At 34.4% G+C, this 27,820-nt stretch overlaps 1 protein-coding gene across 4 annotated transcripts in view; it reads right to left on the reverse strand.

The window, feature by feature from the left end:
• Nucleotides 1-756: 756 nt before the first annotated feature.
• The window catches only part of LOC100927409 (serine/threonine-protein kinase Nek3), a 29,137-nt gene continuing 2,073 nt past the window's right edge, over nt 757-27,820 (reverse strand). For all 4 annotated transcript variants that reach the window (XM_012545260.3, XM_023499641.2, XM_031961965.1 and 1 more), the window contains 15 exons: nt 27,338-27,472; nt 24,527-24,620; nt 24,330-24,427; nt 22,963-23,046; nt 19,718-19,785; nt 19,540-19,626; nt 17,058-17,112; nt 13,279-13,479; nt 13,027-13,099; nt 9,990-10,033; nt 7,342-7,444; nt 6,358-6,501; nt 4,833-4,967; nt 3,267-3,390; nt 757-2,793 (listed from right to left, as the gene is read on the reverse strand). In XM_012545260.3, the coding sequence (XP_012400714.1) occupies nt 2,709-2,793; nt 3,267-3,390; nt 4,833-4,967; nt 6,358-6,501; nt 7,342-7,444; nt 9,990-10,033; nt 13,027-13,099; nt 13,279-13,479; nt 17,058-17,112; nt 19,540-19,626; nt 19,718-19,785; nt 22,963-23,046; nt 24,330-24,427; nt 24,527-24,620; nt 27,338-27,454 (1,512 nt within the window). In that variant the 5' untranslated portion in view covers nt 27,455-27,472 and the 3' untranslated portion in view covers nt 757-2,708. The remainder of the gene's footprint in view (nt 2,794-3,266; nt 3,391-4,832; nt 4,968-6,357; nt 6,502-7,341; nt 7,445-9,989; nt 10,034-13,026; nt 13,100-13,278; nt 13,480-17,057; nt 17,113-19,539; nt 19,627-19,717; nt 19,786-22,962; nt 23,047-24,329; nt 24,428-24,526; nt 24,621-27,337; nt 27,473-27,820) is intronic.

Consider the following 27,820-nt stretch of genomic DNA (forward strand, 5'->3'; position numbering starts at 1 on the left):
TAATCAAAGATCTCTTCTGGTTTTCAATAGGAGTTGTCTTGTCTTGTGTGATCTTAAATATAGTATGTGAGGAGTATTTGAACTACTTCCTTCTGAACATGTTATCTCTCTCAGAGTCAGTTAGGTGTCACAGTGGCAATAGATAGAATACTGGAATTGGAGTCCATTAAGACCTGAATTAAAATTCCTCAGATTCAGGTTAGTTGTTTCATTCTAGAAAGCACTTACCTTTATGCCCCATTTCCTCAACTGTAAACTGAAGATAATAAATAGAACCTACATCATAGAGTTGTAAGAATTGAATGAGATAATATTTGTATAGTTCTTAGCACAGTGTCTGGCACATAGGTACTTAACAAATGCATATTCCCGACCTCCCTTTCCTCAGAAAAATTCTCCACTCTTGCTGCCTTCTGACAGAATCTTTCAGGTTATACATACTCTGTCTCTCCTCAAGCTAATATTCATTCTGCTAGAGGGGTCCCTTTTCTTACTGACTTGGGCTTCTGATTCAATTTTATGGAATTCTGGTATGATTCACTATGATAGTTTTCCATCAGGTTTCTTTGTCATAAATTTGGTGTAAATCCAAGGGTTTTAGACTAGGTATGAAGGAGTTGAGTGGTCTATCTCCTATTCAGACAGCCAACTCAGTAGAAAGCTAGATGACCTTAAGAGTTTTGGTTTTTTAATTAGCCTTATTGAAATAACACTTTGGAAATAAATGTGCACAAAAATAAACAACTTCACAATTAGTCTAATGCAAGAAACAGAAACTTTTATTATGAAAAAATTATGAAAAGGTAACCAGATGTTTTCAGAAAAATCAGGAAAATTATGATTTTTCCAAAGAAGTATGACTCCTGACATTAGACATTTTAAGATTACAAAACAGAAAAACAGGTCCTGGTCCCAAATGGAATGAGGACATTATGTTGAAATTTTGCATACTTTTAAATACTTTTTATTATTAAAAAATGAAGGCTATAAACTACCTAGTCGATGTCATAGCCAATTATATATTTCTAATTCTTAATTATCTCCTATCTACATCAGATTCACCATGAAATCTCTCCTAATTCCTTGATCCTCAGCTTAAATAGTGTTTCTGTCTCATCAATTCTCTGTGCCATCTCAGACTTGCTTTTGATCCTACTTATAAGCCAAAGTTTAGTATCGTCTTCTTTGTTCTCTGATAACTCATAACATCCTTTTTCTGTCCTATTCTCTTATGATTCACAGTTGATCTCTGATCTGATTGAGAAATTCTACTCATTCTCATCCTATTTCTGTTCGATCCCATATATTAATAAAGCAATTAATTTTATATCAGCCTTTGCACACAAAAACGTAGCACAGTACTTTGTACCTCAGAATGAACCATTAGATCATTTGAGAAAAACATATACAGTGGAAAGAACACTGGAATACTTTGTATGTACCTATTTGTTCATATGTTGTCTTCCCCATAAGTATGGGAACACCCTGAGAACAGGGATGGTTTCTGCCTAGCACTTAGCACAATGCCTGGCATGTAATGAGCACTTCATAAATACCTGCTGACTGACTGACATGATGACATTATAGTTCTTAATCTGCCACTGTGCAGTCTTGCCCAAGTCACAAACACTCTGAGCTAGTTTCTTGACCTATAAAATAAATAGTCTAGACTAGGTCTCCTTAGTCATTCCCATAGAAAATTCTATGATTTTGTTGACCTTAACATTTTTAGGAAGTTGTTTTTTAAATTACATCATATTAAGCAAAACTGTAATAATTATTACAGTGTTTATCACATACGGGTTCTGATGGCTTTTTTATTCTTGTCACATTCCTTGCTCAGTCTTTATCAATTTTTCAGTCTTTATTTCCTGTAAACACTAGGAAAAAAATAGACTACCCAAGCAATTTAAAGCAAATATCTACCATGTACCTACCATGTGGCAGGAATTATAGATAATAAATATAGAGCCCCTGCCTTCATATAACTTACATTCTACCAAAGAATACTGCAGTCAAAGAACTGTCCAATTGCAAAATATTTTGTCTCTAAAGAACTGACATTAAAACAGAGCTTGAATTTCTTCTCAAGGATCTGCTCTTCCTTATTCTACCAGTATTATTCTTATTGCTCATGCCTGACCTCTGGTGTAATCTAGAAACTCAATCCACTCTCAGCTTCTTATTTCTCATTCCACTTTCATTTTCCTATTTCTGTTCCATCTCCACTGGCTCCTCTGTCAATCAGTGGGAAAAGATCCTACTACGTAAGAACAACTGCCCCACTAAAAATATTTCCACAAATTAAAAAATGGTAAGAGTATAATTACATAATATGTCAAAACCTTGTGAATAAACAGCCACAACCATCAAGATACAGGGCTCTTCCCTATAAAGTATTTTAGGATTAAAAGTACATTAAATATTAGAAATCTCAGATCTTTTCCTGGAATGGCACCACTTCTTTCTGACCTATAAAGAAAACAATTTACACAATGCTATTCCAATTAGAGGATTAATATAGAACTAACATCTACTTCAAAAAACCCACTGGGGTTCTAGATGTATTTCCTGGTGATTTTCATCAAACCCTTCATCTTTAATATTCACAGCTTTTATCTATTTTGTTGCCAAAGTAAACTTACACAGTGTTGATTACTTATTTTAAAAATTCTTCTGAATGTGCTTAAGAAACATTTCTTTTGGAATTATTCATGAGCCACACACTTTAATTCAGCTCTCCTCTTCAGTTCAGACACCCAATCTGGATCATCATCATCTTCTTCAAAATCCCTACATGTGAGAAATGAAAATATAAAGTCTTTATTATAGGCACTCAAATATTTGTCGATTTAATACAAGATATCACAATCATTAAAAAAAAAAAAAGCTTTCTTCTCTCTTTCCTCCTTTATTTTCCCCCTGTCCTGATCATTAAATGGATTTTGAGGAGAAGAGGATGATAGGAAACTATATCAAAATTCATTTTTTACTATTTCTAGTATAGTTTTTAAATTCCTAAATATTAAGCATGAAAAAAATACAAGGGGTAGAAGATTTAAAAAATTAGATACACAAATCCCAATCAACAATGGAATGAAATTTTGTATTTCAGAATTTTTTAATTTCTACAGGACAAAATGCCTGTATTCAACCAGGGTGAAAAATAATATAAAATTCCCATGTTCAACATGAAATTATTAGGTAGTAATTTTGTTAAAGCAAACACATGCTAACAAAAATTTTTTAGATTTATTTAAACATACGTGTCTTCTTCATCTAATCTAGGTTCAAGTCTCTCAGGATCCAAGATGATATCATTATCTCCATCTATACAATCTGATCTTTCTTCTTCATCAGAAAGAGGTCCTTTCAGGAAATTATCTGAGCCTTCAAAAGATTAAAAGAATATCAACTTAAAAAAAATTCTTAATCTTGCATTCACACACATGTGAATGTATATTTAGATGTACACACATATTTAGATATATACACAGAGACACACATATACATCATATAGGTACAAAATATAAATACATCATTTAGATACAACTAGATGATAAGATTCATGAGAACAGAAATCATGTCCTTAACTTCTGTCTCTCGCATAAGAGTGCTGAGCACATAGTAGGTACTTAACTAAACACTTGAATTGATTGAGGAATGTTATTTTCCCCCAACAAATGACTCAGTTGTGTTTCCATGACAATTTTCAAATAATCAATTTTTTCCTTTCAGTGTTCTGCTTACACAAGTATTAAAGTGAAAAAAAAGGTTATAAGAATATATCATAACTGCCTGTGTATCTATCACATGTAACTCACAATGATCATTTCTGCTTAAGAATTGCAAAACATTTTAACGTGGGGATCTTTGTTTAAAAGATGAGAATGATGAAAGAACATGGTTCAATGTCTTCCTTAAATTATATAATATGGGTATATGACCAGGAATAAAATCTTGGGCTCCTTGAGTGCTAGTTCAAGTTTTCTAACTACTGGATAACAAAAAATCCAGCCTGATAAAAGGCAAATCCTATTACAAATAACAAAGAGTTGCTATGTCATTACCCACTCTAGCATGGAACTTGATATAATAACAACGTAGCTTGGACTCTGTCCAAAGAGTTTTAATTACTGGAAGTTAATAGGGGAAAAAATTCTTCCTTGTAATATCATCTCACCTATACCGAATCAACAATTTACAGAATTTTAAACTGAACCTTCAAAAATCATTTAGTTCAATCCTACCCTCACACCCCTGCCTCACTTTACTTATTCAGCAAATAAAATTACTTGTTCATAAGGCTAAAATTCTGACTCCTTATCAAGGCTTTAAATTTCTTTTTCTGATGTTCTATTCCCTTATCTTGATCCACTGGTGAACCGAAAAAAACATCATTATAGCACAAAAAAACTCCCAAAAGAAAGTCCATTTAATTTTATAAATCTCCCTGATTTTCTATTTTTAGCTTACTATTTCAAACAGTATTCAATAAAATTCCAGTAAAATAAAATAAATTGGATTATCCCTTGGAGTTCATAATAGTTTGTTCTGAATTGTAAAATAGTAATATTAAGGCAATTAAGGTTTTATTTGTTAAAATAAGAGGGATTAACATATATAGCCTCTTAAAATAACATCAATTTTATGATCCATTTAACCAATGTAAATTTGTAACAAATTTTCTTGAAAACCTGATAATTTCTTACTACATTTTAACTGGAATAGGAAAATTGTCCCTAAAAACTTTAAAATATTAAACAACTCTAAATTCTAACATTTAATTTCTAAGCATTTATGTGAATGTATGAAGAATAGTCATTAGTTACCTGATTTATATATTGTATATGTCTGAAATGCCAAGCTAAGATCGGCATTCTTAAGGATATTCAACAAAGTTTCTGGAGATTCTTTGAGCCATTGCTTCCTGGTATTATTTTCACTGTACTTTATTACAGAACCACCTAGTTAGGGCACAATCAAAGAATTAGTACACATTGAAACAACTGCCTGACATGGAACATAAAATGTATCTTTCAAATCATATATCAAAACCAAAAAAGGCATTTAAAAACTTGTTCAATTTCCATAAGCCTTAAGTTGAATGGCCATTAAATATTATCCACACACTGCCAGCAGGTTACCAAAGAATTCTTAGAAAACTCTACATAAAAACGGTTAATTTTGATTACATTAAATTGAAAAGGTTTTGCACAAATAGAAACAATGAAATAAAGATTAGAAGGAAATAGAAATGAGGGGAAATTTTACAGCAAGTTTCTCTGATAAAGGCTTCATTTCTCAAATATATGGGGAACTGAGTCAAAGTTATAAAAATACAAGTCATTCCCTAATTGATATATGGTCGAAATGTGGACAGGCAATTTTCAGAAGAAATCAAAGTTATTAATCGCTATACAAGAATTCTCTAAATCACTATTGATTAGAGAAATTCAAATTAAAATAACTCTAATATATCACTTTTACTCTACTCACATCAGATTGACAGAAAAGGAAAATGAAAAATGTTGGAAAGGATGAGGGAAAATAAGTACACTAATGCACTGCTGAGGAACTTGTGAACTGACCCAATCATTCTGGAGAACAATTTGGCACCATACCCAAAAGGCTATAAAATTTTACATACATGACTCAGAAATAACACTACTAGATCTGTACCCCAAAGAGATTTTTTTCTTAAAAAGGAAAAGGAGCTCTATGAATAAAAATATCTATAGTAGCTGTTTTTATGGTGGTAAGAACTTAGAAATTGAGGGAATGCTCATCAGTTGGGAAATGGCTGAATATACTGTGGTATATGATTGTGATGGAATCCTATTGTGTGGTAGGAAATGTCAAGCAGGATGTTTTCAGAGAAACCCGGAGAGACTCACATGAACAGATGCAAAGTGAAGTGAGCAGAACCAGAAGAGCAGAGTACACAGTAACAGCAATATTGTCAACTGTGGATGACTTGGCTATTCTCCACAATACAAGGACCTAGGACAATTCTGAAGGGCTTATGATGAAAAGAACTGATGGAATCTGAATGCAGATCAAAATATACATTTTTTATTTTCTTGGAGTTTGGTTTGGTTTGTTTTCTCTTTTCCAACATGACTAATAGGCAAATAAGTTTTGCATGACTAAATATGTAAATCTCTATCAAACTGCTTGCTGTCTCTGGGAAGATGGAGAGAGAAGGCAGAAAATTTGGAACTCCAAAAGTTTTAAAAAATGAATGTCAAATAACTGTTACATATACTTGGAAAAATATTTTAAAAAATAAAATATCTTAAAAAATAAGAGTTGTACATAATGAAATTAAATACATTCAATAGTATCTTTACACACCTCTATCCTCTTCTGATGCTAAACTGGAGGAGAGTATTGATGCATTTTCCAAGGCATTTACAGCTGTATTAGATATTTTCTTCTCCCACTGTCTCCTCTGAGGGCTTGGTGAGTTATTTTTCTTCAGATGGACTGATTTGTTTTCTTATTTATAGAATAAAAGGAGGAATGTTAATATGCTATTTATACAGTTAGCTAACATAGCACAATAAAAATGCTGTGATATCTTCTTAACTCTCAAATAAGGAGTGGAGCAATAAAAAACAAATTTTTGACCTTTCAAGGCTTACAAAAATAAAAACTAACGTATTTACTAAAGTATTTGATATATTTTACAGTATGTATATATATGTATCAGTATAGTTTGATTAATGTTACATAACCTCAGAATTTAAGTTCAAAGAAAACTTATCAAATAATTGTTCTGCATTGCTCTTGATCTAATACGGACAGTCAATAAATAGTAAATCATAAAGAAAACAAATTCTATCAAAAAATATTAGCACTATTTGGAAGTTGTGTGAAAGTATTATTATTTTATAGTTGAAACAAATATAGAAAAAATTAGACTGCTTACTCCAACACATGGATCACAAAAGAAAATCAAAAGACCTCTTATTCAGACTCATTAATTCACAAATACTAACCTTCTAAAACATAAATTAAAATACACATATATGTACATTGTATAATTTGTACATTATACAAATGTAAAATTGTGTGTTTTGTAAATTTCTGTATAAAATATATTTGTTTATGAATATATAATCATATATATACATATATATATATATATACAAATATATGTAGATATATAAAAAACACTGAGGCTATTGGAAAGACATGAAAAAAATCTGTCCAATTGTCCTAGCAAGATATACCTGAGCATTTCCTCCCCCAAGATAGAGATTTACCCCTTCCCTCCCCCAAGAAGAATAACTACAGTAACAACAGAATTATAGCATTAGAACTTCAATAGTTTACCTTTTTCCTCATTGCTTATTCGCTTCAATGCATTTTCAGCCAAATTTTTATTAATGTTCTCTAAGTCAGCATGGCTACACTTTTTACCTTGTTCTTCCCCTTCCTTTCAAAAAAAAAAAAAAAAAAGAAAAGAAAAACACAATTGTCACATAAAAATATGAAAAAACCACAGTATCATGGATTAGGGGGAACCTTGTAAGTTCACTTGTCCAGCCTTACCTAAAGTATGGATCCATATGCTTAAAGATGTACATGGATGAGAAATTCATTATCTTATACTCTTAACTTTTAATATATTCAACAATGAAAAAGTTTTTCTTTATATCAAATCAGAATCTACTCCCATGTAATTTCTAACCACTAGTCCTAGGATCAGGGACAAGCCAGAGGTCTAACCTTTCTTCTATAGTTTAACCTTAAAAACATTTAACAACCACCATGATCAACCCCAAATCTTTTCTTTCCTAAGTAAATCAGCCCAAGTTCTCTCATCCAATCTTCATATAACATTGTCTCTTGAGTCCCTTTACCATTCTGGTCATGTTCCAGATCATCAATGTTGGTCCTAGAATCCAAAATGAACACAGTATTCCAGAGAGAATTCATATTGTGACCTTTCTGACCAACCAATCTGGGAAGAGCAGGTCCAGCTTTCCTGGACTTTCTCTACAATGTTCCAGAATGCTCTCACAGATTTTAATTACAATGACAGCCTCTCTCTCTCTGACAGGATGGTTCTTCTCAGAATCTTTATTTTTAAAGAGGTCCAGCCTTCATTTCCCCCCCAGCCTGCACTCCCACTTTTTACTTTTCTACCATACCTTCCATCCCAGGTATTTTAATCTCTTCATCTTCCTTTTAGATTCCTTTTATGAGCTATCTTCCCCCAGCAGAATGTAAGCTCATTGAGGGTAGGGACTGTCTTTCTGTTTTATGTGTATTTCCAGCATTTAGCATAGTTCCTACCATATGGTAAGTAGTAACTGAACAATTAACAACTCAATAAAAATTTGCTAAATGCAGACTTTTTCCCAGGCATTACAGTAGGCTCGGGAATAACAAAGATGAAGATGAAATGGTCCTTGCCTTCATTCCATTAGGAGAGATATCATGTACACATAATCATAGACAATATAAATACAGTACGATTGGGAGGGGGCAACAGCAGGTGGGCAATGCTAGAAAGCCTTCATGTAGAAGGGGCCCAAATTGAATTTCAAAGGAAACAGATTCTAAAAGACCATAGGTGTTTATTGAACAAGTCAGATGTAAGAAGGGCAGGGCAAAAGCCAATAGAACCCTCCATGTTCTTGTTACAAATGGCACTTATGCTGGAAGGAAGTTTGTACTGAGCAAAGGACTTGAATGTCCAAAAGATCTGGGTCCATATTCTGATCCAGAATCTTATTAGCTGGGCGAGTGACCTAATTAATTCCCTATTTAGGGTACAATCTCTTAATTCATAAGATGAAGAGGTTGGACTAAATGATCTCTTTCAGCAAAAACAATGTATGATCCTATGCTTATGCACTCTCTATCTCCCTTGTTTGGCTCTCTAATGGGAGAATTCTTGAGTGAGAGGAGGGAGAGAAAGGGGAAGAGAGGGAGGAAAGAGAGGAAGGAGACACATACAGAGAGAGACAGACAGACAGACAGACACAGAGAGACAGAAACAGAGAGAGAGAGAGAGACAAAGAGAGATGGAGAAAGACAGAAAGAGTGAAAAAGAGATAAAGAGAGACAGACGGAGGAAGGGGAAGAAAAAGATGAAGAAAGACAGTGAAAGAGAACAGAGGCGAGAGGGAGACAGAGACAGAGACAGAGAGTAAGGAGAAAGAGACAAATAATTATAAAAGGTAAAACAAAAAAATTCAATTACATGAAAAGTTTTTACATGAGCAATATCAATACATATAGGCTGAGGAGTGTTTTCTATGCAGCTTCTCTCTCATATAATATCAATTACCTTTTTAACCTTCTTTTTTCCAGCTACCACTCCAACTACCCTCTAAATAAATTCTCTTCCCTGCCCCAAGCCCCAATCTCTAGGGTATTTAGGAAATGAGAAGAGAGAACTCATCTTAGATCTGACTCAGGCTCTTATAATACAAATGTCTTGCTTTTTTTACCCATGGGGCCAAGCCTGTTGTCAACACTGTAGATTTGAGGCAAGAAAGACTAAAATGGGAGGTTGGGATCAGATCAGGGAAATCCCTATATACCAGGCTAAGGAGTTTATTCAGTAGACAATGGAGAATCACTGTCAGTTTTTTAGCTGTGGAATTTCTGTTTAAAATATCCTTTAGGAAGCAGAACTAGCAATGGTACCTGGGATAGAATGAAAGGCAGAGAGCCTGGAGACAGCTTGGGTATATTTTTTTATAAATTCAAATCTTATTTATCTCAAAGTAAAAAGTTATTTGAGAAAAGAGAGGACATCATTTTATAGATTTTTACAGATGAGAAAACAGGATTAAGTGACTTGGCCAGGGTCACACAGCTAGTAAATCTTTGAGGCCAAATTTGAACTCAATAAGGTAAGCCTTTCTAATTCCAGGTCTGGTACTCTATCCACTGATTCACCTAGCTTCCCTGGGTAGAGAGCAAGTAGGTATTCAATAAACACTTATTAATTGGATTTAACTCACCACAATAGCTGCCTCATTTCCTGAGATATTTGTTTTGACAGGGCCTAAGGGAGGAAAGAAAAAAAAACATACTTTAAAATATTCACATTACTTAATGTCAACTTCAATTTTTATAAGGTTTTATAATGAAGCTAAAACATTTGTTGGAATAAATGGTGCAAAGTTTTAACCACCCTAAAACACAACTCAACTCTTAAAGGAACACTTCTGCTATTTTGCTCCCATACCCCTTTCTACTGAGTAAATGGTTAAGATGAATTCAACTATTTCTTTTATGGAGAAACCAGTAGGATCAAAAAGAATGCCTTGGAGAAACCTCTACCACACAAGTCTCCTGATTCTGATTTTTCTCTGGTAGGGTCTTATATATCACATTCCTTCCCTCAACTGGGTTATTGAAGGCCAAATGTTTGTCTACTTAGGCTAGAAAAGCAATACCTAATACCTGCACTCTTTCAATAACCTAGCCTTTTCCCCAGTCACTCTATATTACTTTTGATTCTCATAGGAAATAATAGAAGGGACTCTTCTGTATGATAACTACTAGCATTTATAGAATGCTTACTATGTGCCCTAGGCACTGTGCTGAGAACTTTACAAATTTATTATCTCATCTGATCCTCAAAACTCTGGGAGGTAAAGGAAATTTTAGGGTAATGGAAGTGTTGGACCTAAAAGTCCAGAAAAGGCTGGATTCATAGGCTACTCTGACATTTACTAGATGTGGGACCATAGGCAAGGTCTTTAACCTTTGTGCAACTCAGTTCCCTCATCAACAAAATGGGGGAATAATATGAAACACTATATTTGTGTTAGTTATCATTAATATTCCAAGGTATATAATATCAATGAAAGACTGTAAATGTTAAATTGATGTGTTTCATCAATTCTGATGGACAAGGCTCTTTCCAGCATTGAAATGATTCAGGACAGTTCCAATGGATGTAATGGAAAGAGCCATCTACACCCAGAGAGAGGACTGTGAGAAGTGAGTATGAACCACAACATAGCATTTTCACTTTTTTGTTGTTTGCTTGCATATTGTTTCTTTTCCGCTCTGATTTTTCTTGTGCAGCAAGATTATTGTGGAAATATGTATAGAAGAATTGCTCATATTTAACATATATTGGATTACTTGCCATCTAGGGTGAGGTTGGGGGGAAAGAAGGGAGAAAAAAAATTGGAACACAAGGTTTTGCAAAGGTGAATGTTGAAAACAATCTATGTATGTGTTTTGAAAATAAAAAAAGAAAGATAACATTAAAAAATAAAATAAAAGATGCGTTTCTGTGTCATTAAGAATCAGTAAGCAATTACTAGTACTGGGGAGGCAAAGAAAAGCAAAAAGTCCCTGCTCTCATAGAGCCCATTTTTTAACAGCAGAGACAACATATATAGATAAGAACACATGAGATAAATATGAAGTAGTTGCAAGATAATTTTAAAATGTTTGACACTAGAAGCTGAAGGGATGGAAAAAAGCATCCTGGAGGCAGTGGTACTTGAATTAATCTTAAATAAAGTCTGGACTTCTGAGTCCAAGTCCTGGGAATGGGGCAAAGCATTTCAGGCAAGGGAAAGGTACAGAATAAGAGTAGGGTATCATGTGCAAGGAAGACCAAAGTTTGGTGTGTTGGGATCCACTGAGTATGAGAGCAGGAAAACTGAAAGGAAGGTTGAAGTCAGGGTGTAAAGAGCTTCACCTACCAAATGAAGGATTTTCCATTTTGTTCTAGAGGACGAAAGGAGCCAGGGAAGGTTATGGAATAGGGGAGGTGATAAGGTCAGACCTATGCTTTAGGAAAAATGACTTCTTGTGATACAAAAATGGAATCTGTCCTGTGCTCAAAACTGAGATGCTGCAAATCAATGATGCAGCATTTAATAAAGCAAATAGGAGCCACTGTCACCGTATTCCTATATAGTTTTCACTCCAGTGTCTCTCCAGCCATTCCCTGATGTTTGGTTTTGGTATAGGAGACCTAGGATAATGGGGCATTAATGAAAAGGGACAGAAAAATCAAGAAAGGACAATGTTCAGAAAAGCTATAGGATAGGATTTTAGATTAACATTTAAGAGATAACTAACAAGGTCAGTTAGGTGGCTTACTAGCTTACACTTACACTTACTAGCTGGGTGACCCTGAGCAACTCACTTAACCCAGATCGCCTCTTAAAAATAGAGAGAGATAACCTAGCCCAGTAAGAAAGCACTGCTTTGCCTGAAAACAGACTTTAAAATCTTTGTAGACATACATTTTCACACCAATACTGTATTTATGTGGCCTTTGGGAAAAACTGTACAGAAGAATACTTTATGAGGCCCTCAATTTAACAGGCTACACTTTAATTTGCTAAATCAAAATCACTACTAAAGTTGTCAAACATAAGTTCTGTGATTCCTGAACATGTCAAACATTTAAATAAAAATAGCTTGAAGTGCAAAAACCAGCCAAAGAAACAAACCCAAATCACAAATCTATTTTGATTTACAGTGCCTGATAATTATTTCACATTCATTTGAGATATACTTTTCTTCATTAACAAATGTAAGAATTTTTTTATTAATAAAAATAGAATTTTTAAGCTCTCACTCTCCCTGTTGATGTTGCAGTCTTGCCTGACTCTTCATCACCTCATTTGAGGTTTTCGTGGCAAAGATACTGGTATAGTTTGCCATTTCCTTCTCCAGCTCATTTTACTGATGAGGAAAGTGAAATAAAAAGAATTAAGTGACTTGCTCAGGGTCACATAGCTAGTAAATATCTGAAGTCAAATTTGAATTCACGTCTTCTTGACTGAGCACTCTTATCTATTGGACTGCCTCTTCCTTAACAACAATTAAATTAACATTTCTAGGTGATTTAGGAACTGTGTCCTCTGAATCCTTTTCTACAGTCATCATAAGCCCACCTAAGGAGGTTTCATTAGGCTAAGGGTGATTTCATAGGAGGGAGCAACTGTGTAAATTAAATCACCACTCCACCAAGGTCTACTTGGGGAAACATTCATAAGAATAAAATTCTAAAACTCTTACCCATTTTCCTTGGTGTATCATTCTTTGACTTTCTGGTTTCCTCTATGACTTGCTCACCATACTCTTTGACTATCTGTAAATTGAAATAAAATATTAGAAAATGTGATGTGAATAATCTATCCACCCCTTAGTCACTATCATAATGATGTCCATTTACCCAATTATCAATATGAGTGCCTGAAGCTGAAAAAGTACAAAGGTCAATTTATCACATTTTAAAAAACCAACTCATGGCTCAGCTCAACATGTTACCTCTGGTGATAAGTACTTCTGGATAAGCTTCGCTAAAGAGCTTCTGGAGAGAATTGTAGTAGCTGAAGGACGACACACAGGATCTCTCTTAAACATCTGTTTTATCAGATAGTGAAGTTCATAGGAGTAATGAGATGGGAGGGGACTGTAGGAGCCTTTGCATATCTTGAGGATAAGATTTTTCCAGCTATTGGCCTGAAACTAAAATATTAAAATTAGCTTTATTTTCAAAAATATTTTATTTTTTCCAAATTACACGTAAAGACAATTTTTAACATTCATTATTTTAAAATTCTGAGTTTCAACTCCCTAATTCTCTCATCTCCCCCCTCCCCAAAAGGATAAGCAATTTAATATAGATTACACATGTGCAATCATGCAAAATATATTTCCATATTAGTCATGTTGTGAAAAAAAACATAGACCAAAAAGGAAAAAAAACACAATTAAGTCAAGAAAATGAAAAATATGCTTTGAACTGCATTCAGACTCCACAAGTGATTTTTCTGCTCATCCACAAGAAGTTCCAAAACAGGCATCATTCTAATGCCTGATGACTAGTTCCAAATGGTCTAATAGAAATCCAAAGGGATATATGAGAATATTTAAAAAGAAAAAAAAATCCTAAGCTTTTACTCTTCCTTCATACTCTCAGGATAGTCAGGATAAACAGCATCATTGTCTATTTCCTGCCCTCTTTTTTTTCTTACAATCTTAGGTCAAAAAACAGAGCTCATCAGTAATGAATTGAACCAGCTACACCCAGTTTGAAAGAACTCTAGGAGATGACTATGAAGCACTACATAGAATTCCCAATCCCTCTTGATTTCCTTCACAGGCTAATTGTACACTATTTCAAAGTCCAATTCTTTTTGTACAGCAAAATAACTGTTAGGACATGTATACTTATATTGTATTTAATTTATACTTTAACATATTTAACATGTATTGGTCAACCTGCCATCAGGGGGAGGGGATGAGGGGGAAAGAGGGGAAAAATTGGAACAAAAGGTTTGGCAATTGTCAATGCTGTAAAATAACCCATGCATATAACTTGTAAATAAAAAGCTATTTTTAAAAATAGAGCTCATGAAGCTCAGTCATTCATTTATTATTTCAATAAATATTTAACAAAAGTATTCCATAGTCACATACTAAATATGTCTGTACCCCAGACTAGGCATTTTATTCCCCCTTCCTACTGTAGGAACTATCCGAGAACACCTTCTGTTTCCCAAAGATACTCAAATGAACTATTTATTTAGCAAGAAAATGACAAGCATTTTTTATTGCTAAATACTAAACTCCATGACATTTTGAGTCTATGTATAAATAAGACTCAGTTTTTTCATTTATAAAATGGGGATGAGGGGGCAGGTTCCTGTGAGCTCTAAGTGTTAGGATTCTATGAACCACTTCACAGAAGGAAAAATGACTTGTCAACATTATGTCCTCTAAAATAATGAGACTACAGCTCCAACATGTTTCACCTATATCTTATCCCATTTTCCTTTATTCTTTTTGATAAAATGTATGTGTATATGTATAAATATATAATATATATAAAGAGACACACCCATACATATAAACATTGATACATGTATACATATACACCGGTGGATGTGTATGGAGAGAGACAAAAGGGGGGGGGGGAGAGACAGAGAGAGACAGAGATGGGGAAAGAGACAGACAGACAAAGACAGAGAGACAAAGAGACACAGAGAGACAAAAACAGAGGAGGAGGAGGAAAGAGAGACACACACACAGAGAGGCAGAGAGAGAGAGAGACAAGAGACACACAGAAAGAGAAATTATATTTTTTTAGATTTTTAAACCACTCTTCTGGGAAAGCTAAATCTTTTAAACTTGTATATACTGTAGAATTTTACGTAGAAATGGAGAATGAGATGTGCAACTTAATGTGTTAAAATAGAAGTAAAATTTAAACGTATTCTTTTTTTAATGGACTAAAATTAGGAATGAACATCCTGACAACCAACCTATTTAAAGTTTTTTTAAAAAATTTCCTTAGAAATGGAAAATGCCTTAAAGAGATAAGAATAGTTAGGGCCTTTTTCCCCCTATAATTAGATATGAACATGAAAAAAATAAAGGGAAAAATGTGTACCCAACAAATGTAAAATAAGTAAAAAATCTGGCTGAGCTACAAAAGAACAGATCTGCTTTGATTCTGAAGTTAATATTAATCAGCTGTTGTATTTGAATTTCTATGATCTCCAAAGGATAAAGAATGAATTAGGAGAAAATAAAGGCAATATATCACAGATTTCTAATTATCATTCACTACATCACAGTTCTCAATACATGTTCTTTCTTTTCAAAAAGAGACAACTCAGGCTTTGATAGATTTTTGAAATCATTTAAAAATGAAGTTCGAGAGATCAAGGCTATTCATCAAAAATCTGCTGCTACAATCAAACATACCCTGGGTCTTTTACCTTGGGATGATGCTAATGACTCCTCATTACAAAAACACATATAAATGGGTGACATTTCCCCCCCCTCCCCTTCCCTGCCACAATAAAGCTTTTCTTCAGTCACTCAAAATAATGTCTCAAACGCTCCCACATTAGTGAGCTAGGGTGTTTTAGGGTTCAATTAGTAGCAATAAAATATTATTTTTTCTGTTTGTAAACCTAAAAAGCTTAAAAGCGATTCATTCTCCTCCTGAGATACTCAGTTTCCCCCCACATCACCCCCACACTATCCCACTGCCTGTCCAATTCTTGGCTACCCTTCATGATGCCTTCCCCTCCAGGAAGCTTTGCCTTCTCAAAACATTTTCCCCATTCACATACTAATATGCCATTTTTAAACCATCATTATTATACGTTTACACTGATTATGGTTAACTGAGTACAGCTGTAGCATTCTGTCTGCAAACTTCCTGAAAATAAGGAAATGTGTCCGTTGTGGATCCTCCATATATCTAACACAGTATTTGGCACATAGAATTTGATATTTGCCAAATATTTGTTTAAGTAATAAACGAATGACCTAGCTTTATCAGAACTATGATCTAACCCAGAGATTCTCAAAGTATCTGAGGACTCCTGGGGGAGATTTCTGGGACCATTTCTAGGGGTACACAAACTCAAAACAATTTTCATAATAATAATAAAATACTTTAAAATACAGTAAATGTTGGTAGATATAACCCACAAAACCAAAAACTCTTTGGGAGATCCTCAATAAATTCTAAGAGTGCAAAAGGGTCCCAGAGACCAAAAAATTTGAGAAGCACTGGTCAAAATAAAGTTTGGGTAATATTAAAAATTACTTAATCTCTTTTTTGTTAACCTCTCAATAAAATCATAACCATTTCTTACAGCTTTTTGCCTTTCTTTGTATCCCAAGTGCTTAACACAGTGAATAAGAGAGTAAGTGCTTAATAAATGTTGGTTGATTAACTAGAAATTATAAGGAATAAACACGTTTGTAAAACATAGTGAAAATACATAAGAATTATCAAAGAACTCCTTTTCCCAATGTTTTTTCAATCAGAGAAAAGACTAAAAAATAAAATCTGACTACTCATTAGAAAACTAGAATGATGAAAGAGATATTTCATACTTCTATTTTCTGCTAAATAATCTTTAAATAAAAGTTCAGAATCATAAAAATATGTGGAAATTTTCCTAATCTATCCATTTCAAGGAATAAAGCCTCTTATTATAATGGTATATTCCTTAAAACCTAAGCATAGCAAAGACCAGTTAATAATGGTTTGAGGGTTCTACTTTGTATAGCATACTTACTGGATGTTTAAGAGTACAGAGTTCATACAATATGCATCCTAAGGACCATATATCACTGAAACATAAAAAAAAATAAAGTTACCAAATGATCATATAAACTAAGGTTATTCAAATACAAAAAGTTCTTTTTAATCCCTCTTTTAAGATGGACAGATATCACACTTACTATTAAGGCAATTTACTTTTTAAAAAATATTTACTTTTAATTTGAGGAATAAAACAAGCATAACTGTATAATAAAAAAAAGATCATTGCATATGAAATTCAAATCTAATTGAATAGTTTGTTAAGTGGTGTCCTTTAAGAATACATACTGACTCATGCTTAGCCTTAGTCTGGTTCCCTCAAGAGTAGTCTTATTCACGTGTCACTTGGCTAGTATTTATCTTAAAGAAAAACATTTAAGAAATATTATATTCAAGGAACCTTAAAAATTGGAAAAGATATTTATTGTTCACCTAGTCCCACATATAGTAGGAATCTCCCTATAACTATCCCAGAGAGGTAATTAAGCTGATGTAATAGTAGGGAGCTCACTAATTTTTTAAGGAGATTATTATATTACCAAAAAAATCTAACTTTTAGGAAATTCCTATGCTGAACTTAAATAGTTCCCAATAACTTCTATTTGCTGGTCCTAGCTCTTTAAGGCTTCTGTAGCACCCTCAAAGAAGTCTATTTTCTCTTGCAAACCTTTCAAATTTTTGAAGATTGCTAGCATGCCATTAGGTAATTCCTCCAGGTCCCAAATCTTATCTTCTATGTACTAAAAAAAAAACCCAGTTTCATCAAACATTTTTTAATATAATGTGGTTTCTAATTTCTCACCAAGTTGGTCACTTTCCTCTAGAAGGAATAAATATGTTCTATTTTTTTTTCTTTTTTTAATTTTCAGTTTGAAATTTTTCCCTTCCTCCATTCTTTTCTCTACTCATTAAGAAAGCAAGAAATAAAATACCAATTATATATATGAAACCATATAAAATGTATTTCCATATTAATTAGCCATGTTGCAAGAAAAAAATCAAGAAAAATAAAGTAAAACAATATATTCCAATCTATATTCAGAGTATGTAAGCTCTCTGCTTGAAGATACATAGCTTTTTTCATCATGAATCCTTTGGAATTGTTGTGGATCATTTTATTAAGCAGACTAGCTAAGTGTTTCACATTTGGTTGTTAGTAGAATACTGCTGTTATTAGGTCCATATGATATTCTCCTGCTTCTTTTCTGGAACCATCATAATCAGATACTACAGCTTCTTCAGTCATACCCTATAGATGGGCATCCCTTCAATTTCCAATTCCTTGTCACCACAAAAAAAGAGCTACTATAAATATTTTTATACATATGGTCCTTTCCTTTTTCTTTGATCTCTCTAGAGTCCAGATCTAGTAGAAGTACTGCTGGATCAAAAGGTATATAGTTTTACAGCCCTTTGGCTGTAGCTTCAAATTGCTCTCCACAATGGTTGAATCAATTCAAACTTTACCACAGTGCAGAAGTATTCCTTTTTTTCCCCACATTCCTTCCAGCATTTTTTATTTTACTTTTCTGTCAGATTAGCCAAGAGGGTGTTTTAAATTTCCATTTCTCTAATCAATAGTGATTTAGAATTTTTTTATGATTGTTGACAGTTTCGAATTTTTCATTTCTCAATTGAGAAAGGACTCTTATTCTTATAAATTAGGCTTAGTTCTCCAGATGTTAGACTTTTATCAGAGAAACTTGCTATAAAGCACCCCACCAAAACCAACTTCCTGCTTTCCTTCTAACTTTAGCTCCATTGAGTTTTTGTGTGTTGAATCTAATTTAATGTAATGTAATCAAAATCATCCATTTTACTTCCCCATGATCCTCTCTGTCTCTAGTTTGATTATGAACTCTCAAAGATGTTCTTAAGCTGGGGTCTGTGAACTTGATTAAAAAAAAAATATGTGTGTGTGTATACACACACAAATATATAGATACACACACAAATAGATAAATAGATAGAAACTGCACTTCAATAATTGGTTTCCTCTTTAATGGTACAATTCAATATCCTTTCCATAACTATATCTTTCTCTATTGTGTTTTTGATATTTAGGGGGTCAATATAAGAAATTACGTGGGAATTTAGGCGGGGTTTGTGGAAGCTGCAGACAACATCCAAAGGCTGGCTTAGGACACAAAGCCTATAACCAAATCCTTAACCCAAATTTTATAATAAGGTGTAAACATGCCATAATTGAAAAAGAAACAATTCAAACTTCTTCTCTGTTACAAAGGAAGGGCCAAAAAATTTCACATGGATTTTCCAGATCTATGGAGTATCATGCCCATAAATCTTGTGATGTGGAAGGATAATTATATTTACCTTTTATACAATTAAAAACATAGGTCTGACAAAGAGTTCACAGGTTTTACCAGGCCACCAAAAAGGTGAAAAAACTCTCTTCTAAGAGTTTTACCTTTTTATCAGATGGATGAATCACATACCTTTTATTGTTATAAGGCATATTCTCCCAGATTTCCGGAGGCACATAATAAGGTGTTCCCACATATGTACAAGCATATGCCATAGGCCTGAAGGAACAATGAGAAATGATGTTTTTCAGACTGTTAATGAATGGCAGATGCTTTGGTTGCTAAACTCTCAAAGAAGAGAAGTACATACTTGGAGAGAAGTCGGGCTGATCCAAAATCTCCCAATTTTATGTGTCCATTTTGGGTGAGGAAGACATTCTGCATTAACAAAAAGAAAGAGATATTAGATTGTCCCTTTAACAAATACTCTATTGTTTATTAAAAGACAGGCGTTCCCAACCGTTGCAGGAAAAAGGATCTAATTTCCACTTCTCAGAGACCTTGCGTTCAATTGTAGAGAGAATACAAGTGGGTTAGTTAACAGTAACATCTCTATGTAGAACAGGACATTGGGAGTAACAGATGAATCCTGGCAAGGACTGTGGGCTTAGTAGGGTATAGGATGACTGGGAGATGGGAATGTCCCAGTGAGACCCTATTTAATATACTTATCGAGCAAAGTTTTCAGGCAAGGCAGACCTGCCAGGTAGGGCTTCATTCAAGTCGGAGAAACCGGATAGGAGATGCTAAAATTCCTTTAGGGTGAAATGAATAAGTAACAAGAGAAGGCCAGGAAGTTTTTCTAGCTCCACATTTTTGGTATTTTCAGAAACTCATATCTTAAAATTATTTTTTAAATTTTAAGTAGTCTAGACAACTAGGTAGCAACATGAAGGAAGTACTTAAGTTAGAATCAGGATGACCTGAATTCAAAACCAGTTGAGGTCTGAAGGAACAGTTTAGATGTGTTTGAGGCTGGGGTTTTTTCCCCCGCATAAATGTTAATGGTTAAAAAGCATTGAGAGGGGGTAGGGAGAATTTCCTAAGTCTGTCTGTGGGTCTTGTTCCTGCTGCTCCAGAGTTCATGGAGAGCTCCACAGAAGTCCCCTGAGGTGATGGCAACATAGCAGACCCCTGAGATGATGGCAAACCCAGCGGAGGAATGCCTGCTGGAATTTCAGCAGCTGAGCTTTCACCCAGCTTCCTATGCTTCTGGAAGGCAACAGCAAGGGAGGAACGGAGTGTTTCTAGAACATCACAAAAGGGGGACAATAATAAAACATACAATGTAAAGTCATTCCATCCTTAGGAGTAAATACTTGATATTATTTATTTTCCTCAGAAGCATAATAGGACAGTGGGGGAAAGGGTGATTCGAGGAGTCAGAACAACTGGTTCTAATTTTTATCTTAACATTGTGAGCTCTTTGAGGGCAGGTTCTGTCTTTTGTCTCTCTTTGTAACCTCAGCAATCAGCCCAGTGCCTAGCACATAGTAGGCACTTCATGAATAATGGACTGACCAACTAGTTCTGGCTGTGCTATCTGGCAGCTGTGTGATATGGAACCAGTCACATAATCTCTCTCTGAACTACAGTTTCTTCATCTATAAAAAGAAAGTATTAATTCCTACCCTGCAAATTTCAAAAGGTAATTTTGAGGGAGCACATAACATAATTTATGTGAAAGCATGTTGGTAAGAACCATTATTGTTGCTATTTGATGGGAAGAAGAGGTAATTGGGTGGGAGAGCAATGAAGACCTGAAATGGGCAGAGAAGTTCATCTCTGAGGTGGGAAAAATTTACAGGACAGATTGGCTCAATTTCCTTCCTTTCCTCCTTCCTCCCTCTTTCCCTCCTTCTCTTTGTTCTTCCCTCCTTTTCTTACTTTTATCTCTTCCTCGCTCCTTTTTTCCCTTCCATCTTTCCCTTCTTCCTTCTTTTACTTCCCCCTTTTCCTTTTTCCTTTCCTTTCTCTTTCCTTCCTTCCCTTTTTTCTTTTGTGCTTTCCTCCTTTTCTTCCTTCAAACTTTCCCTTCTGGCTTTCCTTTCTTCCTTACTTTTTTCTTCCTCCTTCCTTCCCTTCTTCCCCTCCTTCTCTTTGTGCTTCTCTCCTTTTCTTCCTTCTATTCCTTCCCTCCCTCTATCCTTCCTTCGTTCCCTCCTTCTCTCTGTTCTTCTCTCTTTTCCTTCGACACTTCCTTTCTTCCCTTTTATTTCTTCCTTCCTTCCTCTCTTCCATCTTTCCCTCCCTCCTTTTTTCCTTCCTTCTTTCTACACTGGGTCTTCCTATCTTGGCTAGGCTGGAAGTACAAGGACCACTCATTGTTTTGATTTATTTCCAGTTAGCACAGTAGCTTTGCCCTGCTCCATTTCTGACTTGTAACTCTTTATTCCTCATTAGGCAGCCTAATGGTCTCTGCTCCTCAGGGTTTTCTATATTAATGCCAAATTTGTGTTTAATCCACTGTAGCTCAGATCTCCTAAGCTCTAAAGATCCACCAGCCTCATCCTCTCTTATAGCTGAGAACACAGGAATATATCATCAGGCTCAACTCAATTTTCTTTCAATGGGGCAAAGTCAAAAAGGTATTATTGAGGTCTCTTTGTTACATAGCTTGTTGTTCAATTGTGTCTGATTCTTTGTGACCCCATTTAGGGTTTTCTTGGCAAAGGTACTAGAGTGGCTCACCATTTCTTTCTCCAGATTATTAAACAGGGTTAAGAGACTTGTCCAGAGTAATACAGTAGTAAGTGTCTGAGGCTGGATTTCAACTGATATTTCTGACTCCAGGTTTGGCATTCTATTCACTGTGCCATCTAGCTCCACAAAGGTAAGTGTCTCTGCCTCCTTTGTTCTACACAGGTGACAAAGTGAATTAGATGACTTTGCTCCCAAGGTATGCATTAAGTGATGTACCCCAAGTTCTGAACATAACTGGGGTGATAATTCTAGTCTGTCATAAATAACAGCATCTTTCTGTGCTTACATGCCCTCAGGCTCTTTAAGGTTCTGAGAACCTTACCTGACCCCAAGTACAGCCAAATTGCTTGTCTTATTTATTTCCTAGCCTCTCCTGATTTGCTACTTTTGATCTACTGTGAGCTAGAAAAATATAATCAATTTTGATAATACTATATGTAAAGTAAAAGTCCACAGACTCTAAGCAAGCCCTAATCTACAGAGTAGAATATAAGCGCTTTATGTTTAGAATGGCTGAGGCTGCTAGAACCCAATATCTAATTAACTCATCTCTTTGTCTCAATTAAGATGGAATACTACCTATTGCCCTACCTATCTCACACTGATGTTCTGTGAGTAAACTAAGCAGGAAGACAGGAAAGCACTTTGAAAAGTTAAGAGTTATAAGAAACTGTTACAGTTTTAATAAGTGACATGCTCAACTAAAATGCTTAATCCAAGTTCATCTGTAAGCAGGAAGATATTTGTAAAATAAATGATATAAAGTCCCCAAACTGTTCAAAGAGACTAACATTTCCAGGTAGAACTTTTTTTTAATTAAAAAAAATTTTTTTTTTATAAAAATTCACTCACCTTGGACTTGATATCTCTATGTAACACCCTTTTTTTGTGAATATGATTCACTCCCAGACACATCTGTGTAAACCAGTGAAGTATCTATGAGGAAAAGAAAAAAAAAATCTGATTCATGAAGTGCTTTTTTTCTTTAAAAATTTTTTTCAAAAATCCACTTATGTTGTATTTTGGGCAAATTAAACTACTGTAAAAATAAAAATATGAAAAAAGGAATGATGATGTAGAGAGCTGTCTTCAGAGAAATAAAAGTATGACTCATAGACCAATACCCTGGCCATAACCTCTCAGTGCCCTTAGACAATCAAAGATAGAACAGGTACTGATATCCATCAGTAAGGGAATTTCTTTTACCAATAAAATCAGAACACCAAGCATCACCATCATCATCATCATCATCATCGTTGTCGTCGTCATCATCATCTTACCCCACTTTCATGACTGTGATCATCTCATCATTATTATCACCATTATCTCATTACCATCACCACCATCACCATCACCATCTTCATCATTAACATTATCTTATCATCATATCATCATCATTAATATAGGATTATGGATCTAATGCTACAAGGAATGTCAGTAGCTATCAAGTCTAACTCTTCATTTTGCAGGAAAAAACCTGATGGCCAAGCAGGTTACCTAAGTAATCTTGTTAAAGTCTCTTAATGTCAGAAGCAAAATTTGAGCACAAAGCTCACATCTACAAAGTCAGTGCTTTTCCCCCACTATGCCACAATGTTTTGCCATCACCATATGTCAGAAAACTAATAGCTCATCTATTAAAATATTTAGACATAGAGTAAAAACACCAAACTCACATATGATTATTTTACATGTGATGATAATCACTACTTCATTTCAAGACTTTTGTTTGTTTTTCTTTCATTTGACGAAATCCAAGTAGTTTCGAAATGTCTATTTGGTATTACCATTCACAGAAATATAAACTATACTTCAATAACATGAAATGCATAGCATAAATACAAAAAATATAATTCACTGCTATTTTGGGAGTTTAATGACCACTTTCACCACCAGTTTCTTCAGGTTAACATTATTTCATATTTTAAAGACATATGTCTTTATAAAATTCTTGTACATTATAGTGCCCTAGCACACCATGACAAATCTTAGCTAATTAAATGGATTTCCTTTTTATTCTATTGTTCTATGAAAATGTGATTAATTAAAATGAGTCTATATATTTATTAGATTATGTTTTAGATGCACATATGCAAAGAACATTTATGATATAGGCCATGGTTGCTTTCAGGGAGCTTACATTTAATGAGACTGAAAACATAGCAAAGAGGGCAGCCAAATTAAGTGCAAATGAGACATTTAAGAAAGTGGTCTCTTACCGTATCCTCAGGGAATAATTTTCCTCTTTGATATTTAATCTTTTGCATGAGATCACCTTCATCACAATATTCCATCACAATATATAGGTGTCCATCAGCTTGAATAAATTTAAGATTCCTTAGTTAATTATTCCATAAACAATAATATTCAGAAATGTGGACACTACTATGTAAGAATGAAATAAATTGATATTTACCTTCAAATGACTCCTTAAATGCAACAATATTGGGATGTTTCATTTTAGCCAATAGAATGGCTTCCTTCCTAGAGCTCTTTAAGTCAGAGGAAGACTGGAAAAAATTATTTTAAAAGTATGATTCTACAAATATAATCACAAGAAATTCAGTAAAGATAATTCAGTAATGATTCAATGATAAAAACAACTATATTGAGATAGGTAAAGAAATTGATGCAAAGGGAGATAAAATGACTCATTACTATTTGGTAAATATCTTTGCAAGGACTGGAATCACATTTCAACTCCACAGTCAAAGCTCTTTCTTCTACGATGTCCTCATATAATGCATTTATATTCTTTAACTAGTTTAGAAACACAGCTAATTTAAATGACTTTACACAAATCCACTCATGAGGTCTCCTATGAATTTAATACACTAGGTGCTCTGTGACCTGCATAATAAAATGATAATTCATATTTATATTGTGCTTCATGAAGTTGTGCAAATATTATCTCTGGGAACAGGCTCAGATTAAATGATTTGCCTTTGGCCATGTCCCTAGGAAAAGTCAAGGCAGGAACTTAAAGGGGTCATAGGAGAATACTAGAACTAGAGCTCGGAGAGAAAAGTATAAAACCTTCATTTTTTTAGATGAAACCCTAAGGCATAGGGAGGACACATAAATTATATAAAGTCACTACGACATAAGTATGTAAGGTGAGATTGCAGCCCAGCTTCTCTAACTCCAGAACCAATATTCTTTTTGTTATACCCAGTGAGTGATACCCTGACTCCAAGTCTGGAAGCAGCCTGTGGAAAACTATGTGCTTTAAACAGAATTCACCCATCGTACTATATACCTCTGGGATCTTCTCTGCAATAACCAACCAGTGTGTTTTCAAAAAAAACATAAAGCAATTTTGAATAGTCTGAGCACAACATAAAGGGAAAAGGAAATAATAATGATAATATTAATAAAGTCTAGAATTTTTATAGCTCTTTAAAGTCTGCAAAGCACTTTCTGGATATATGGTGTCCCAAATGTCTTAGTGAACTTAAAACTTACACTTTTAAGTTATTAAAGCCTAAAACTGCCCTAAAACATTTGAGACAGCCTTTATTAGCTCATCTGACTCTCAAAGCAATCCTGGGAAGATAAATGCTAATTACACAGCTATGCATACACAGCTATGCATATAAAAGCATCCCAGGATGCAACATAAATGATTTTAGGATTCTGTATTTTGTGTTTTACATCTTGCTATGTCTCTTCCTTTCATGTAGATAATACCAAATTAGCTAGACGCCATGTAGCATGCTGGTATTTAACACATGCAACAAGAACATGCAAAAGAAAGTGTTTCCCATAAAGTACTCTAATATCTTCTAAGGAGAGAGATGTAAAATCTATTATATCTTACTACTATAATCTGGCAGTGATTGCCTATTAATAGTCTTACACTAACAACATATAATATATATAATAAAATGTCATCAAATACCTATTTTAAATCCAAGTAGAGTAAAATACCATTATAAAATATTTCCCATATCCTAATTCCTTCATGCTGTGGGTCAAACACACCATCCTACTGTATCAGGACAAAGTCTATAGAAAACAACCATGTGCTCTCCTTGCCCACCCACTTCAAGATCACAATCGGGTGGTGCTATTAGACAGCACATATACTGAGTGACCTCTTGCAAGTTCAGGACACAGGACAGATGGCACAAAGATGGTCATCTGCATCACTGTAGGGAGCATCTACATTGATGAGATCTAGATCCAGCAGAATTCTAGCTTTTTTTTTTTTTACATGCCATTTCTTGAAAAATATTTGCCAAAAATTTCACTAATCTCCAAGTAAAGAATTTAGGAATTCTTATAAATTATCCTCACTTATGTCCATAATCAAAGTTGAATAATTTTTCCCTCACTTGTTGGTTTTATTACCACACTATGCCTGTCCAACTCAGAAATTTTATACTAATAAGGCCCAGGAATAGTTATGGGGCATATCAAAATGTAGGATCAGTTAGGTGGTAAAATAGACAAAGAGCAAGTCTAGAGTCAGGAAAATCTAAGTTCAAATCCAGCTTCAGGCACTTACTAGATGTGTATCCCTAGAAAAGTTACTTAATTCCATTTGCCTCAGTTTCTTTTTTCTGTAAAATGAACTGGAGAAGGAAAGAGCAAACTACTCTGGTATTTTTGCCAAGAAAACTTCATATAATCAGACAGGACTGAAATGACTGAACAACAGAATACTGAGACCTATAGAGAAGAAAATTACTTACCCAGCATTAAAAAAAAAAAAAAAAAAGGGTAAGAATTAAAGAAACCATCACTAATGGCTCCTGCCTACATTACAATGCCTTCTTTCCACTAACCCACCCCATGCTGCCTTCCTTAGACTTTCTCTGGACAGGTAGCACTTAAATAAATATATTAACCCTGCACTTAACTTTTTAACATAACGAGGAGGTTGGTGACAGCAGGTCACCTCCATACAGCATACACTTTGGTTCTCAAAGCACTCTCACCAGTATCAGGAAATTTTTGAGTTTTGATCATTCTTTTGTTTCCTTCTGCTACAGCTGAAACATTGAGCAAACCAACAATGATGGTTTCTTCAGTAAGTTGTGTAAAGGTCACTTTGTAACCATCTACATCCAGATTGATGACTCATTGTTTTAAAGAAACAGCATATATAGCCCATTATTTTTAACCTTGATGCTCATCCTGAGTTCATTATAAATCTCATTCAACATAAGCCTGGGGAGTATGTGCCCTTCCAAATCTGAGAGTTCATTTCTGAAATAGTTACCTTAGGAAGCCTTATTTCCTTCATTGCGTAGTTCTGGTTGCTGTTTTCTTGTCGAACTAAAAGAGCCCGGCCGAAGGAACCCTCCCCAATCACCTTCAGTATTGTGTAGTTATCCATAATGGAGCAGGAGTTGACCTTGGTGAAAGTTACAGTTTATAGATTAGTCTCCCAAATCTTATAGACTATTAAAAAACAACAACAAAATGTAAGAACCAGGACTCAGGTTAAACTAAAAAACAACAACAAAAAGCAAATAATGGGCAAGCATGATCCCTCTTGGGTAGCTAGGTGGTACAGTGGATAATCATCAGGCCTGGAGTCAAGAATACCAGAGTTCAAATGTGACCTTATACTTCACTGAATCCTGTTTGTTTCAGTTTTTGCACTTACTGAGCTGGAGAAGGAAATAGTAAACCTCTCCAGCATCTTTGCCAAAAAAAAAGAAACCCAAATGGCATTACAAAGAGTCAGATGTAACTAAAT

Source organism: Sarcophilus harrisii, chromosome 3, assembly GCF_902635505.1.
Source record: "Sarcophilus harrisii chromosome 3, mSarHar1.11, whole genome shotgun sequence".
NCBI classification, from domain to species: Eukaryota; Metazoa; Chordata; class Mammalia; order Dasyuromorphia; family Dasyuridae; genus Sarcophilus; species Sarcophilus harrisii.